The sequence below is a fragment of the Falco rusticolus genome, chromosome 2, assembly GCF_015220075.1.
Source record: "Falco rusticolus isolate bFalRus1 chromosome 2, bFalRus1.pri, whole genome shotgun sequence".
NCBI classification, from domain to species: domain Eukaryota; kingdom Metazoa; phylum Chordata; class Aves; order Falconiformes; family Falconidae; genus Falco; species Falco rusticolus.
The window spans coordinates 21,194,221-21,211,186 of NC_051188.1; the positions used below are offsets into that span (position 1 = coordinate 21,194,221).

The 16,966-nt window shown below is 42.8% G+C and overlaps 1 protein-coding gene across 1 annotated transcript in view; it reads right to left on the bottom strand.

The window, feature by feature from the left end:
* Positions 1-13,915: 13,915 nt before the first annotated feature.
* LOC119142721 (mitochondrial intermediate peptidase) overlaps positions 13,916-16,966 on the bottom strand; it is an 80,939-nt gene continuing 77,888 nt past the window's right edge. Inside the window, exon 19 of the mRNA XM_037375978.1 lies at positions 13,916-14,156. Coding sequence (XP_037231875.1) covers positions 14,062-14,156 — 95 coding nt within the window. The 3' untranslated portion in view covers positions 13,916-14,061. The remainder of the gene's footprint in view (positions 14,157-16,966) is intronic.

Sequence of the window (16,966 nt, forward strand, 5' to 3'; positions counted from 1 at the left end):
TTTTCCTGCATTCAGGTCAGAGTGCCAAACACAGCCTGACCCCTACCTGCACAGGCACGTCTGCTGTGGGTTTGTGTGGGCATCGCTGCACACGAAGCAAAGGCTGCATGCACTTCTGTGTCATCGCACACTTGGCTTCAGCAGCCAAACAAGTGCCCTGCAAGAAGCAACCTTTAGCATAGCACGTCTGGTTGGAAATCACGCACCTCTGCTCTGTGCTTGTCCCTTGCCAGCGACGCCGGTGCCGATGACCTTGCTGGGTAATGTCGCAGACCTCGCAAGGCGCAGTGTGTAAAGCACGCCAGGTACATCCACTGGTGGAGGTGGGAGTTTGTATTTTTAATTTCATCCTTTAGAGAAAAACACAGCCCCTCACTGATTCATGCCGCAGTTGACGGGAGCTGCAGACAGACGTGGGCAGCAGCACAGGTAGCAGGCACCCCCCATGTGTGCCACAGCCCCGCTGGTGGCACGGCACCTGTCAGCGTGCGGGGGGGACCATGAAGCCTCTAGCAGGGCTGGGCACCTGCTTTCCACTGTCACAAACCTGATCTCCTTTCCCCCATGCAGCTCTACGGTATTTGTTCATAGGCTGAATTAGCCCACTGGGAGTTGCGCCATGGCTCAGCCCGGTGGCTTCAAGCACCTGAGGCAGCTTGGAGCAGCAGACGCTGCTCTGCTTTTGGGAGGCTGCTAGCATAGCCCCCCCAAGGGCCACAGTGATGCAGAAACACAGATACTGGGGAGGGGGCTTAGTCCCTTGAAACCAGCATGCTACACCAATGCTACTGTTCCACTCTAAGCAAAAGCGAAGTCTCAGGCAGACCTGAACAAGGAGTGGGGATTCCCAACAGAGTGGAGAGCAGGGAAAACTTGGCTGGTGCACGCAGGGAGTCGGTGGCCAACTCAGCACAGCACCAAGGGGTGGAAGCCATGGGAAGGTGAAACAAGTGTGTCAGTAACTCCAAAGGGGAGAAGAGGACAAGATGCAGTGCAGAACACATAAAACTGCTCAAAGATCAGCTCAAGAAGGTAAATGGATCCTAGAAAAGAGTAAAATGTGCATCATGCCAGCTAGGAACATATGGGGACAGTGAGAGCAGGCTCCCTCTGTAAAAATGCTTCTGAAAGCAGTTTTTAAGTACATCTGACTCAGGTATGCAAGTGATCTATGTTTCCAGTCAAAATAAAAGTTCTCAACCTTTTCTTGGCTGGCCTGAGCAAGATTTAATTCCCTCCTTATCCTTTAAGCCTAGGACACTTATTTTTGAATGAACACAGCTGTGCCATACACATTTTAGTCCAAACCGACTCGTAAGAACACACTTCATGATCCCTGAATTCAGAAGGGCAGCTGAGCGCGCGCACTGAGCGCCTGCCTGCAGCAAGCGCATCTGTCATGACCACTATGTCTCCACTGGGACCAGCTCACTGTAATGGACCTTTAGCTACCTACTCCTTTGCTGGTGGATCCCATTATATCCATCTGTAGCGAACAGTTGAGACCTGCAATTATAATTTAAACACTGTAAACTTCCAGCTGAGCAAGCCAACAACATTTATCATTTGGTATGTTGTAGTTACTGTGAAGAAGGATGCTCACTTTTGGACTCTTGCACCATTTTCTCTGTGCTTTTTTGCACTAACCAGATATATTTGTATTTGGCACAATAAATTTGTACACCAATTTCATTTATTATCTCTTCTACTAGAAATGTCTGAATGCCTTCTCTATACCTCTGACCAGCTCAAGAACATATGCAGAGACTAGGAAAAAAACCCAAAGACACACTCCTCTTACTGAATTAACTCAGTTTTCCGACAGTCAGCCATGGCCATATAAATTAAAGATGCACATGCACTTTGCATGGGTTTCACAGAAGCATTTTTGGATTTACCTTGAAGGTAATGAAGCTGTGATATGGCACGTTCAAAGAAAAAGCTGGGATGGAGACTTTCCTAAATGGATCTTACCTCACCCTGGACAGTTGTTCCTTGGCCCTTGAGCCACCCGAACTGTGCTTTATCCAGAATAAAAGAAGCTATCTGGAAAAAGTACACATTTTGTTGAACACTGTCCTGTATAGAAGGTTTTGCACGCAACATTAAAACGTAAGATAGAGACCTGCCAGCAACCGGGAGTGGTGGCATAGGACTGTAGCTCTCATTTCCTCCTGCCAGGGTAAACTCCCAAAGTCCTTACTAATTCTGGGAGCTCCCGCAAATCTCCTGCCTTCAGTACTTAGCTTTGTTTCCAGCACTTGCCCCCCCCTTTTCTAGCTTTCATTTCAAGGCCATGTCGTGACACAAGCATTTCATTGCACCCTTCTCCCCTTTTCTGTCCTTACACCAACTCACAGCCTCCCTCCCTGCCACACCAGCTCGAAACTTTTTGCGCCTGGCATCTGCAAAGCCAACCCCTTACCCTAATTTAGCCCATTTGCTCCCAAAACATCCGTGTCTTTCAGTTCTGCTCCCTCACGCCACCATACCCAGGGCTTTCAGCACAGTGCTGCTCCAGCCACTTTCCCTCCGGCTCCCCAGCAGCTTCCCCAACCTGACTTTCACCATTTTGCTCCCGGGGTTTCTGTCACTTGGGTAGGCAAGCAAAGTGACCACCAAAAGCATCTGTGCCCACACTGATGGTCTGCGGGTCACGACACAGGAGATCAGGGGGTCCCACACCACACATCCTTCCCACGGAACCTACCTGTGGGTTTTGGGAGACTGAGAAGAGGCAGACCAGACTCAGGCCAACAGGAGAAGCCGTGGAAGATGTAAACACACTTGGGCGTTAACGCCACGGCTGTGCCGCTCACCAGTGAGACCAGGTCTAGCCTCCATCATGCAGGAGCCAAGCCAATATGCCAGGTACAGCCCTCTCCTAGAAAAGCCACCAGTTATTGACACCTTCACACACACCCCATGCTGCCAATACTCAGCTTCGTATGAACACCTTCCAGTCCCTACAGGAGGGATGGCTTTTCAGCAAGCCCACTGATGATGACCCTGAAAGGGAGCAAGATGTGGAGGCCACAGCTGCTGTCAAACACCCCCGGTGCTCCTGAACAGTAAGAAAATACCAGGTTGGCTGCCACGTGCCCTGCCAAAGGATGTCACGGGACTACTAACTGCCCCAAATGACCTCTGAGCATATTAACACCCACTCTTTTCCAAACAGTGTTCACCACTGGATCTAGTGCCTCCTTCCACTACAAGCTGGTTTATTCACATTTCAATTGCTTAGAGATTTATCTGCAGACAGTAATTTGTCGGCTGCCTCTGCAGCTGAAACCTCATCTTCTCAATCCCACTGGCAAGCGCCAGCAGTCTGCTGGCAGCGTGCTGGCAGCCAGCCCTTGGACAAACAATGTAGGTCTGCAGCAAAATGCTGGCTTCTTGGGAATTCAGGAAGGAGCAACTTGGATAAACCACCTCATTTCATCGCCTGAGTACGTTGCCACTACAGAAATACTCCTACTAGACACATCTGTACTCATTTGCTGTGTGCACTGTCCAATAGATGGGACGTGTCCTATTCCCAGTCCATTCTGGGATGGTCTAATGTGAACCACAGCATGCTTGCAGTGTGCTGCAGCCAGCTGAGCTGCTCACCCAGCGTGCATCCACAAAGCGTGTCTGCAACATCTTATCCTCTGCATTCTCTTCTATATTTAGGAGATTCACGTGTGTACAACAGCCAGGCAAAGCGTGGGAAGGGCAAGCAAATATCAAGACAAGTCTTGAATTCATGAATCTTGTGGGTCTGTCAACAAGTCACAGGAAGACGCTATGGGAGCAGCTAAAATAATAAGGGTGTGATAGCAGCTGTATCTACAATGGTTCTGTCCCAAGGAGCAAATGGTTATATACTTTGACTTCTAAAGGCGTAATCGATCTTATCACCTCGGGCAGTGTTTTCAAAGTCCCACCTGCAGAAGTGACTTAGGCATCAGCAGCTCTCCTGAGCGCTTAACAGAAGGTAAGAAGGGACTTCTCTCGAGGTGCATGCTCAAATAAATGACTCTCTGTGAACAAGAAACCTCGAGTGAGTTAAAATCCTGTGGCTCAATTATCCCCATTCTCCAGCAGTTCTCCAGAGCGAGCTGGGAGCTCCCGAGGCCAGGAATGACTGCAAGAGGGATGCTGTGGCACCTCATTGCTGGCCAGGGTTAAACCACAACAGTGATGCAGCAGGCGAGATGCAGCAGCTCCAAAGAGGTTGCAGGGCACTGCTCGGGGCAGCTGTGCTGGCGTCTGCACAGCCTGTGGGGCCAGTCTGGCTTGCAGCAAACCTTCATCTGGTCCATTGCTGGGACTTGGAAATTTCTGTTCACATAAACAGGCCACCTGCAGGTGTAGCCCATTGCCTAGCCCTGCAGCAGGTAGATAGGGAACAGCTCGGTCACCGTAATGCTGCCGAGTTTCCCTTTCTGTAGCTTCACGTGGGCTTCGGCTGCAGTAGGAAATCTGCAAAAAATGTTAAGTGCCAACAAAGAATTAGGATAAATTTCAGAGGGGAAAAAAGGAAAAGAAAATTGATCTATCATTTTTACAAAAGTAGTTATTAAAAATTGAATTGTAAGAAAACCTCACATTTTACAGAAGCCCAAATACTGGTATTACAGTACCTTTTGCATTACCCAGATAGAAATAATTCTAGTGAATTCCACTCATCCTCACATTTTTTGGCTGCCAGTGCTTCTATACACATACAAAGAAATGGAATCGTACACCCAATGAAGTGAAAATTTAACACACATTTGCCACATGCACATGCTGAGCAAGAAGAAGGGAGCAAGAAGAAGGGAGCAAGAAGAAGGGAGCAAGAAGAAGGGAGCAAGAGAGACGAGACTGTAAAATAAAAATGGTACTGTATCTCGCTCCATCAAGTACAGACCTTAGTACAAATCAAATAGTAGTCATATAACAGCACCTGTAATATCCTCACAATCAAATATCAATACTAGATCCTCACTGTTAAAATCCAAACATTTTCAAGTGGAAATCTACAACACAGAAGACATCAACCTCCTGGTTTTCTGCAGTATTTCTGAACTGAATGCCTCCAGCATTTCTGGAAAGCAGATTACCAGTTAATTTTTTTATTTTTTTTTACACTCTGTACATTGCTTGTTTGTGGGTTGTTGTTGTTGTTGTTGTTTTGTTGGGTTTTTTTTAAATAGCATTTACAGCAGTAGAGCAATACTAACAAAGACAGAAGTTTCAGACACATGCATGTTGGCCCTACCAGAGACTTGCCTACCTTTCTGTTAGTATTTGTACAAATAGCAATGCACAGGAGGGTGCAGTATTTATGGTATAGGTGGAAAAAAGCAAATAAAAGGTGGGAAAATCATTTGCCGGCAGAGACCGGGTCTGTCTCTCCCAGCATTAGCCTCGCTGACAGGATGGCAGGGCTGGAGAACAGCAGCCTGAATTCAAGAGGATTCCTCTGCAGGGTAAGTCAGCATAAATGGGGTTAATTTATCTGGGGGATTTCCTGCAACCAGGGTGTGCCTTCTTTGAATGGGTTCTGAAAGAAAACAAAAACCCCCACATTCAAATCTAACCTAAAAGATTCATAAAATACAGGTTTCAGGTCGGTGCGGGGTGGTGAGCAGCAGCACCAAAAGAAGGGCCCAACGCTGGCTCAGGTGATTTGGCATAATGAGGACTCGTCTCCAATATACACAAAACCAAAACTTTTCACTCACCCCATCCTTTGCCCCAACATTTAGGAGGAGATAAAATAAAATTCTGGGATGTCAGCCAAACCACCAGCTCCAACTTCGTATGTCTCCCATTTCCACGTACATACTGCAACTGTGGTTCCAGGTCTCGATGAGGAAGATAACCCGGGGAGCTCGCGCTTTAACAAAAGCCTCTCAGGAAATCACAAAAGCCCCATACTAGCTTTGGCCCTTAAACACTTTCTCAGAGGACCAGAGCTAATAAAGCATACACGTGTGTGTCCCTAGGTTGACTGAGAGCCCCGACGGATCTTCTACCCACAGCTAGAGCACCAAAGGGGCCTCCGGCCAAGGATAATGTGAGCTCAGAATGTCACCTGCCACGGCCCTGACGCTGATACAAAGCGCACAGCCTCACTTCTCCAGCGTAAAAACTGAGGTGAATAACAAATAAGTAAGAGAAAAGCACAAGACTCTGGTTTACTTGAACAAGTCCTGCACTTCTGAACGGGTTACGCCAAAGTGACCCATTAGATAGGGTGCGGTGACTGGGATTTTGAGTGTTTTCAGTTTGCATGCACAAAGGGTCCTGACACGTAGGGAATGGGTTATCAACAGTGTTCAGCTCTTGCTGTCCTTTTCAGTTGGTGAAATGTCGTTTTTGCCAAATGAAACAGATAAAGCTCAAGATGCAAGATGGGATGAGAAACCACCACGAAGCAGGGAAGAAGCATCATCACCAAAATAAAGCCAGCGAGGCATGGGCTTCCGACCAGCTAAACGGGTACTTCTGACAGACCAAGGGAAAGCCATGGGGAACAGCATAGCTCACGAAGAAAGAAATTGGATGTCAAATTAGCTATTTCCCTGTAGTCACCCAGCCTACATCAGTTTTTCACATACACTTGAGATCATCAGAAACCAAAGAAAGAAAAAAATAAAAATTTTCTTGGAAAACAGAGATTCCAAACTGAACAAACTACTAAAACCACCTTGTCATGGGAATTTGGCTTAAACACCAGATTGAATCAAAGATAACTAATTTGATTAAGTAGAACAAGTTATCTAAAGCCCTATTTAGGGAAAACACTACCAGCAATTCAGCACTGTTTTAGAAAAGGCCTTCCATGTTCAACAGTTTCAGCAAGAGCAATACCTACAGGCATATGGCGCTTCTCAACTCATGAAGGACACATTTGTTGGGCAGGTGTCAGGGTAAGACAACAAATTAAAATTACAGGGAGAAAAGAAGAAAGTTTGTCAGGATGGTGAGGAATCAGGTCTGATCAGAACTCACCTGGTCTCCAAGAGCCGAGTTGGGTTACAGAGCTCACCGCCTCTCTCTCGCAGCATGCAACGACTTCTCCAGTTCTTAGGGGATTCCTTTTTCCACCTCGTCATGGCAGCATGTGCTATCTGCGCAAACGTTAAGAGACGGCGAACTGTAATTTCAACTCTCATTTGTGATGAATGGGATTCACCATGGCTAGCATGAATCATTTTGATAACACATATAATTAGTTTTATAGAAGTTTTAGTATGTTATAAAAGTTGCTGTATCTCTTGTACTCCCCCAGGGCTCTCTTATAAAATGACTTTTGTTACAACTGTATTCTCCTTGGAACTATAGTGTAGACAACCGAGCACATCTGTATGTCAAGAGAATCATTGTAAGCCAAGACATTCAAGGCAGTTTTGCTGCCTTTTTCTTTTCTAAAAGCCACGTAAAGAAATGTGATCGCTTCTGAACGCCAGCATTATCAGCCGTTCAAAGCTGAAGACCCTCATTTCTTCACAGGGCATCAAGAAGCTGCCCCCGCGCAGCCGCCGGGGCTCCGCTACCGGGAAGGTGCTGGGCTGCCTGTCAAATGACCTGGGGGGGAATGCTCAACAGGCACAAATAACGTAGGTCTTTAATAACTTCATTCGAGCTACGCAAATGTATTCTAGATGAGGATTTGGCTCTGTACAGAAGGCCGCAAAGTGTGTTAACTGGATTCCACCTCCATGAGGAAGAAGAGTGGGTTGGTGGGAGCATGCGCTAAGTGACACCAGCAAGCCCTTCTGACTTTGTAAGCGTTTTTTCTTTCATACGTATTTTGAACGCTGGAAGTAGGCTATGCCTGAGCCCTCGTGACTGCTTCTGAGGGGCAGCATTAATAAGCAGACTGTAACAACTGCCCTGCTAACCTGTTGCGGGTGTGCTAGAGGGGCTCGATGAGCTCGCCCAGGCCTTGTATTAAGGGCTGCAAACATCAGCCAAACACAGGCTTCTGACTGCATTTAAGGGACAAGGCGCTATTCAAACACCTACTTGATAAACCACCGTTACTCATGAGGTACGGCTGCCTGCAGGGTGTTGAGAGCTGCTGTCCCATGGCGTGCAACCTACAGGGGCTCATCCATCCCGACCTGTCCCGGCTTGGCAATGCTTCGCCTTCTCAGCGCGTCACATTCGGGGCATTTCCCCAAAACCCAGCTCTCCCGAGACTCATCTCCCACAGCACGGGGAAGGCAGGTGAGCAATGCTGTTCAGGCACGAGGAACGCTTCAGGCTACATGGGCACGTGCCAGTAGCAGCTGTGGGCAGGGTGGGAAGAACCTACCGTGCCGCCATTTCGCTCTTCCTCTGACATGATCACAACCATCAGGTCACAGTCGCAGCCCAAACCAGCCCCTTGGGTCATGCCCCACTGCAGCTGTAAGAGCAGAGGGAGAAGGGAGGCATTTGGAAGTGTCTGAGGAGTAAAGCGAGGGAGCTGTAAGGAGTTGGAGAGACAACTGCCAAAAGCCACTTCATAAAACCCAAGATGTCCTGAAGATTAATTAAAAGCATCTTCTGCAGCTATTTTAATATTGAACTACATGACAATGTCATTAACATATAAACTTAACCATATATGACAGGCAGTAAAAGCAAATGATGGTGGCATTTGGCAACTGAAAAATGGTAACATAATTAAAAAAAAAAAAAAAAGTATGTTTGGTGCTTTGAGGTGTTCTGAAACGAAAACAAGATTCCTGACACTTCTATTCCAGCCATCTATGCTCTCCCTCTAGTTACTGGAGCAACAAAATGCGTATGCAAGAGCTCGTTCATCCCATCCTCTCATCAGGCGCGAAGGCAGACAAAACGGCAAGTTTTAGCCATCTGCAAGTTGCCTTAGAGCCTTACTTGGCAAGAGGTATCCCACTCCCTTTCCTCCGTGTTTTCACATCTACCCACCAGCAGAGCACGGGCTAGTCATCCTGTCAGATCTTTATCGGCACTTTGCTTCTGGTTTAAGTATTTGTCTCTAACAGACCTAGCGGATACTTCCTCTGAACAACAAGCTGTTAACTATTTCCTACAACTGCGCAGCTCCAGCGTGCCCTGGCACTCCGTTTAAAGAGCCATCTGCTGAAGAGCAGCCGCAGTGGACTTAAAAGGTAAACAAATCTCAGCCCAGGGAAGATCAGAAGGGCCGACAGGCAGTCCTGCTGGTGCTGATTTATTCTTCCTTATCTCCTGCCCTCTCCTCCCTGAGCACACTAGCTGTTCTCCCACTGTCCTTCTCTCAGGGAAATCCACGTGCTTGCTTTCTACAATTGTGTATTTTCAATCCTCAAGTTCTTTAAGTCTTTTAATTTTAATGCAATGCTCTTCTTTCGGTATACTGCAAACCTGCCAGAGTAAAGCACTCACTTGAACTCGTTCCCAACACCATGTAAGTAAATCCCTGGCTCTGGGAACAGAAAACCTGCAATACTTTGCCCAGAAGCAATCTGAAATGGCAGATGCACAGCCATTTAACCCACTTAACAGCAAGCAGAGGAGATGCTTTGGCTCACACTGCTTTTCCACTTCTGCACTCATGAACTCCTCCCTAGCTTTGAAGTCATCAGCGGGACAGTCACCCACCAAGCATGGACTTGATGCCCTCATGGCAAAACCTCCTTCTAAAGACACTCTCTTCATTCATAGCTTATAAGAGCAGGAAAGACGGCTGTCCCCTAGCGTAACTCAGGCTACAGGGCTTCCCTGAATTAACCTGAACTAGGGCATATTTTTGAGAAAATAGTCCAGTTCTGATGTACATTTCTAGTGCTGATCAGTCAACCCCAGCACTGTCCCTCACGTGTGTTCCAGTGCTCAGTTGTCCCTGCTGCCAAAGAAATAAACCAAAAATTAGGGGCAAATTTGTCTAATTTCAACTTTCTGCTACCAGCTCTTGTTAAACACTTGTTTTCAGACCAGCATTCAACCTTTCAAATTTCTGCTTCTGTATCACAATTGAGATATTTTAATCTTCTGATAAACTGAAACACGTATTTTCTGAGCCATCAATATCGCTGTTACAACGACCTATCCTCTTTTCCATCTTAGTGTCATCTATGATACCAAGCTCTATTACTTTGATATATAGTAATTTTTAATTTTTTGCATACTGATTTATAGTTTGATGCACTGTACATATTTAACATCTCTAGAAAGGTAAGTATTTTATCAACATATGATACGAATTCTTGCATCTGGCTTTCCACTGACGACAAAGCAGAACTGTTTTTTAACACCCCTGCCTCTTCTGTTACTGACAGTGCTGTAATTTCCATTTTACTGACCGCTTTGGAAAGAAAATGCTCTTTTACTCTCGCCAAGTTTTTAATTCAGAGGTCATTTTGCTTCTGTATCAACCCTTTTTCATGCCTGGTTTCTAATCTATACTCAATTCTTCCTTGTCCTATTTCCCTTCTCTTCCCTGCCTTCTTCACTTCACTACTGCCCTCTGCTCCATTTACCTTTGTTGGTAAGGCATTCAGAGAACTCCATGCAGCACCAGCTCCATTTATGTCACCAGAAAGCAATTATTAAGCAATATTTCAGCCTATCTTAAGTGAATCAGAAGAATAATCACATCAAACATGAAAAAAAGCAGAGCTGTCACCTCAGACTATCAAAACTAATCCACGTGTGTTTTTCTGATGTGTCATAATTATGTGTTATTACTCCAGGATTGCATAAGGGTATAATCTCTTCTGAAGATGTTCACTACTTATTTTCTATATCAGCTAAAATCTAAAACACAGAACAATTTCATATTAAAAGCATGATGCTGAGTTACAGTATTATAAAACCAACTTTTGGATAGCTGGTTCAGCAGCCCCAGTTGGAAAATACGGAATCCTGGAAAAGGATTACAGTGGGTTTTACATTTAGGAAGAGTTACACTGCTGGTCACAAGAGAGGCTCACATTACTGAAAGTACACATATTTGCTGGAAAATAAGTCTCTCAAAAAGAAAAAAAGAAAGGAAAAAGCATCAGACATTTGAACAGCTGGAAGCGTTTTTAGAGACTACCAAAAAAGGGAAAAAAAAAAAAAATCTAGAATAGTATTTCCCTTTCTGTAGTAAGCATCACAGTGGTGATATAATACGTTCTCAAGAGGCTTAACCACGTCTACTGTTCAATCCTCAAAGGCTGTTTCATAAAACAAAAATTAGTGGAGTCAACAGAGTTTCTTCACAAAAAACCTGAAGCTGTCATTCCATGTTACGTTTATTTTTCTACCATCTTTGTCAAATGTCCTAGAAGAGCTATGAATCTGCGACAGTAAGGTACAGTCCACTGTGCTCTGGCAAAACTCAAGATTTTCTTCCTTTCTTTGTTTATATCTGATTTCAGTATTAGGAAGATGTTGTTTGATGTGCCTCTGATACAAACGTGAAAAGACTGTTGTCTACAGAAGGATCTAATAAGACAGTGAATTAAGGAAGTAATAGCAATCATGGGCATAAACCAGTGTGACTACTACATATATTTTGGTAAAGTATCTACACTCCAGAACCAACATAACTTGAATTTCTTTTAAATTAAAATCTAAGGGCAATCTCTTAACCTTAAATTCTCTGCTTACTCCACCAATTAGGATGCTTTATTTTCTTTACCGTAGCGTTCCCAGGACCATGTCAGCACTAGGATTTCCTTTTGCTAGTTCTTTTTGTCACAATGAATCTTTCAACATGTGCCAACTCCAGACAAACATTATTGGTAGTTTGCTCCAGTACAAAACCCAGGCAACAAACAATACAAGGCTCCCTTAGCAACACCCTTGAGTTCCCATTACAACTGCCATTACATACTCTATAAGGGGCTGTTAAATTTACATTCATGAGCTACTGTATCCTTCAAAGAACTTCCTACCTTCACAATGTGTTTTTACTCACACCTAAAAGCAACAAAAACTAAACAAGTTACGTTTTTTAATCACATAACTTATAGCAAAACACCACCTAGTTCGTTAAGCGAAACCATTCATTCCTTCCTCATAGGGACCAACTGCAGATACAGAATGTAGTCAGTCAGCCATGTAACACAGAAGCCTTGTTGTGGTACATGTCTGAAAATATGCCTGCTATGGTTTAATCACAACATTTCATATCTAAAAAAATGTCTAAACACAGTTCTAATAAAATAGCAGTGCTTTTCATACAAGACAAATTCCCAACCTGCAAAAACAAAGTGAAAAAACAGGGTAAAATATGAAACAATACCCAACAGCAGAAATTCAGCTAAAAAACAGAGGCAAATCACCCAATCAGCTCTCACTCTTACTTATCCCTTCCCAAACATCCACTGTTTCTGGTTGAGCTTTTTTATCTCTATTCTTAACTTGCTTCTCTCCCAGCTATTTGCCCTCATCTCTCAGCCTTGGCTCTCTTCCTCTCTTCTCTCACTGCATTTCCACTGAACAGGACACTGCGATACCTTTTGCAACAATCTACAGAGGACCTCCAAAAGACAAGGCCATTTCTAAAGAAAAATTAATTCCTTTTTTTTTCTTTTTTAATAGGCACTCAAATACCATTTCATAATTTACTTCAAAAGAAAACCTCACAGATAACGCTTTCTTTGTTCATCACATATAGTTCTTATACAAAGTTCTTCTTAAAACTCTTCCAGCCTATTCTAGAAAAACATCTTTGTTTTGAACAATTTTGTGTGTTTGTGTGTGTCCATAACCTGCCTCCCTATGCTTTAAAATATTCCCCAACACTTGCCCACTCATCTTCAAAAAGGAAATTCCATGTGAACAACCACACAGGGACCAGATTCAGGCCATACCCATGCAGCAACGTTGCCAACATACTTCCATAGTAATTGCTCTCTGCAATGGAATCATCAAAATGCCTATTGCAAATCCATATACACTCAAAGATGTCAGACTTCAACCAGTAAAGCCCTTCAGGTAACACGGGCAAAACCTAAACCACCACTACCCAATAAAATAAACTCCCAGATAACAGACAGAAAGACAAAAGGACCCAGTTAATGCGAGAATACTCCTCAGAAAAAACCTGCCGACCCCTGAACACCAAAGCTCAGCAGATCTGCAAACAACAAGCTTAGGAACTAAAATTCTAACTCTGTTGGATATTTTAAAAACTACTAATTGAATAGCAAGTCCAGTTTTATGGCACCTTGTGAATTTCGTTCCTTCTCCCAACCCTTTGATGGACCTGATATAATGAACAGTCCATCTTTTGTATTTAGCTTTGAAGTCTGCTATTCTGTTCTACACCTGAAGACCACTTGCTCAACAGCTTCGTATAACAAGATACTATTTTTATTTACAAACACGGCCACACATATACCCATCGGATCATTGCAGCTACAAAAAAAACCATGGCTACCTTCCATGTTATCCTCTACTAGGAAACATTTCTGGGCTACATATTTTACTCGTTTGTCTCTCTCTTTTTGGTATCTCTTTCCTCCACACCCTAACATTTTCCACCGCATACCTGTAAGAACACAGGTTTTCTTCTCCTATCTTTTTGTTCCCTATCTCAAATACTTTTCCTAGTTTTCCCCTTCATCTTTCTTTCCAATTTCCCCTCCACTGCAAACACAATTTGCTCTTCCCCAGTGCAGAGCTCCCACAAGGAACAGGGTTAAACAAGTTTAAAGAATATCCATGAGCACGGGAGAAAGAGACATGCAAACAGTTCTGGGTCATGACGCTCAACAGGTATGTCCTAATACTGAATCCAATGTGCATATCAAAAGACCATTCATGCCACTCCAGTCACCCTGAAGAAAAGTTCAATCCCTATTGAATCAACTGTTCCAACAAGACCAAATTTTCTAACAATTCATGCTAGAGGATTTGTTCTCTCAAATTCCATGCTTAAGTTCCTATGCAACGGAAAGCCATCATCTCCAGAAATGAAACCAGGCGATCCAATGAAATTATTTATTACTGTTCTACCATCATGAATATTCAAACTTGTTACAAGTGTTCACCATGAAGCAAAAAAGCATTTTATCTGCAATTACAAAGACATATGCATTCTTCCATATGAGAACTCAGTTCTGTTGAACATTTTTATGAGTCCATAATAAATGTTTCGAAGTCCTGGTCTAAGTCTGAAACAAGGGCATCCACAAAATCTTCAACTGAAGGCGATTTCTGAAGCATACCTACAAAAGCAAGACAACAGACTCTTAGCAAGAATATTATGACCTTGAAAGCTTTGTCAATAATACTACTTACTGATAAGTAACTTTCAATGTCACAATTGGACAGAAATGGCTTTCATGTTTCTTCATCAAGAAATAAATGCAATTATAGTGTCTAGGGATTATTTAATTTCTTCAAGCTACCTGTTACATGTTATCATAGAATTGAAAGGTTTCAAGACTGATTTTTATCACTGCAATCTTCCTTCAGTAGGGAATTATATCAATTTTACAGCCATGTAAGCATAGACTCAGTCATTTCCAAATGACTGGAATAAATCAGTGATTGAGCGGATATCTAAATCCTTATCTACTGAGTCTCAAGTCTGACAGAGCCAGAAAAAACAACATCTTTTCTCAAAGTGTTACACACATTAAAAGCATTTTAAGTTAGTATTTAAAGTACAATTACTGCTGATTTTTTTCACGAGGCATGAAACATACCCTCACAAAAGCATTTTCAGTGCACTGCAGTTTTGATTTTGCTTTTTTACAGCACCAGGACTTATCTTTTATTAAGAATTTAAATTATTGCATCTGCTAGTTGTAGCATATGGCTAGAGAACAACAGGCAAGGAAATGCACATAATGAAGAATCACACTCAAGTACTTTGTCAGGTAATCCTATAAACAGAGCAGCTAAAAATCTCACACCTTCCTCCTCAGAATCCCAGTATTCAGAAAGCACGAGAATATTTCCTGTAAATTATTTTCAGATGCTTCTTTGTACTTAATATTGCATTAATGTTGGCCTTTTCACTGTTAGCAACATTTTCAAGATTATATATGGAAATTTACTGCATTACTTGTACCAGAAAAAAAACCCCAAAGCACAGCTGCCAAATAATGTAAAATTTAATCTTTGTACTTCTTTGAAGTGTTCTGTTCTTTCTGACAACTGCCAATGTAAATATAACCTTGTTCTACCCTTTCTGATCAGTGTACCTACCGAACATAATTTTATATTCTTTCACATCCTTAATAATATTTGCTTTCAGTGGAAATTATAATTGCATGCTGCTAGAAGACTGGAATCTTTTACTATAACACAATGATTCAAAACCCACCAGGAAACAGACCAGCTCAATGTAATTTTGTGTGGGCAACCAAAAAGGATTTTCTTGCTAAGACCTCACAGAATCCCATTTTGATCTGATTTAAACATGTTGCATGTGTCAACACAAACTGCCATGACCCAGTAGATTAATACTTGGTACTAAAAGGAAAGCAAATCTCTTACTATATAGAGGTTGACTGAAATGCAGTTAAATGAAGTTTGCATCAAGCTGTTTTCAAAATGAAAGAGAACGGAATTACTATTTCCAAATACTTGGTAAACTCTAATGTTAGTAAAATTGCTACAGAATTACTTCTAGTTCACAGAATGAACTATAGCTTGAATGAAAATATAGAATATTCAAAAATATAGAATTTCAATATAGAATGAAAAATAGCTTGCTGTACGCTGTGCTGAGAAACAGATGTGTCCAGATACTAGCTACTAATCCAACCTCCCCAGAGAGCCGTGGCCTCTTACAAACTCCCTCTCTAGGTTCCTGAGTGGGCTGCCCGGGGGACATGCATATTTTCTCCCTAAGAGGCTTGGAAAATTTCCAGTTTAAACTCGTAGTATTTCCCTGTAGTTTTCTCAGAAGTGCAGAGAAGTCTTCAGAGGGTGACAGGGATGGCAGCCCACTGGAACATGTACTGTCACGCGTGACTACTGGAGCTTCGTCTTAAACTCAGTTGGAGCCATCCCATCCCAACCCAACAGTGCAATTCATTTTGCCTTTTTTTGGCTTCATTTTGCCTCAGATTTTACAGCTGAAACTGCCTGCCTCTATTTCTAGAGACTGAACTGTAGGAAGACCCCTCATGGGTGTCACTCATATGACCTTTTTCAGAGATCTACTTTATGAAGAGACAAATTGTACCTATGAAGACCTACTTTTTTCTTGTATCCCAGAAAGAAAACCTGGATGATTAGCTGAGAATCTCAAGTTGGTGAAATTATTCCTTCCTTCCAATTTTTAAGATGTGGCTCTATAAAAGAACCATTTTTTTCTGTAGCAAATATGCCCTTTTCTATCAGATATCAATATGGAGAGATGACTGTAATGCTGCCTACAGAGAATATAATGATGGCCATAACAGGCATAACCACTACTCCCCAAGCCCCAAAATACAAAAACTCCCTTCAAATACTGACTTTATAAAAAAAAGCCATCCCAGATGTCATTTAGCTAATTCTTTTGGTACACTAGAATTTATTCTGCTGTGGACAATTCTTAGAACTATGATTATCAATACACTGCAAAAGAAGAAAAGCTACCAGTATAATGATTAGGGGGAAGAGCAGAGACTGATGCTGGGATTATCTTCAAGTAGATCTAATTTCCCTCTTACATAAAAATGGCAAATCATAACAAAAACATTCTAACCCTGGATATTACAAAATGAATAAAAGAAACTTAATGAAGTACAGTACACTTGAATATATTTTAGTGCAGCTGAATGCAGTCTTACCAAATCTCACTCAAAACTTGTTACAAATTACATTCATTTAGACTCCACATCGAATCTTTTAAATGTGTAGGAGAATTCAAAATCATTTTGGCAATAGTGGTGTCAAATGACCTCCAACCCAGTAGTTCCAGCTTTTGATAATACAAATAGATTTCAGGTTTCTTGCATTAGTGGTCTATTGCATTGTTATTTTCCCATCACTGACATCGCAAACAGACACTAGCAGAATTTGCTTTTGCAAGGGA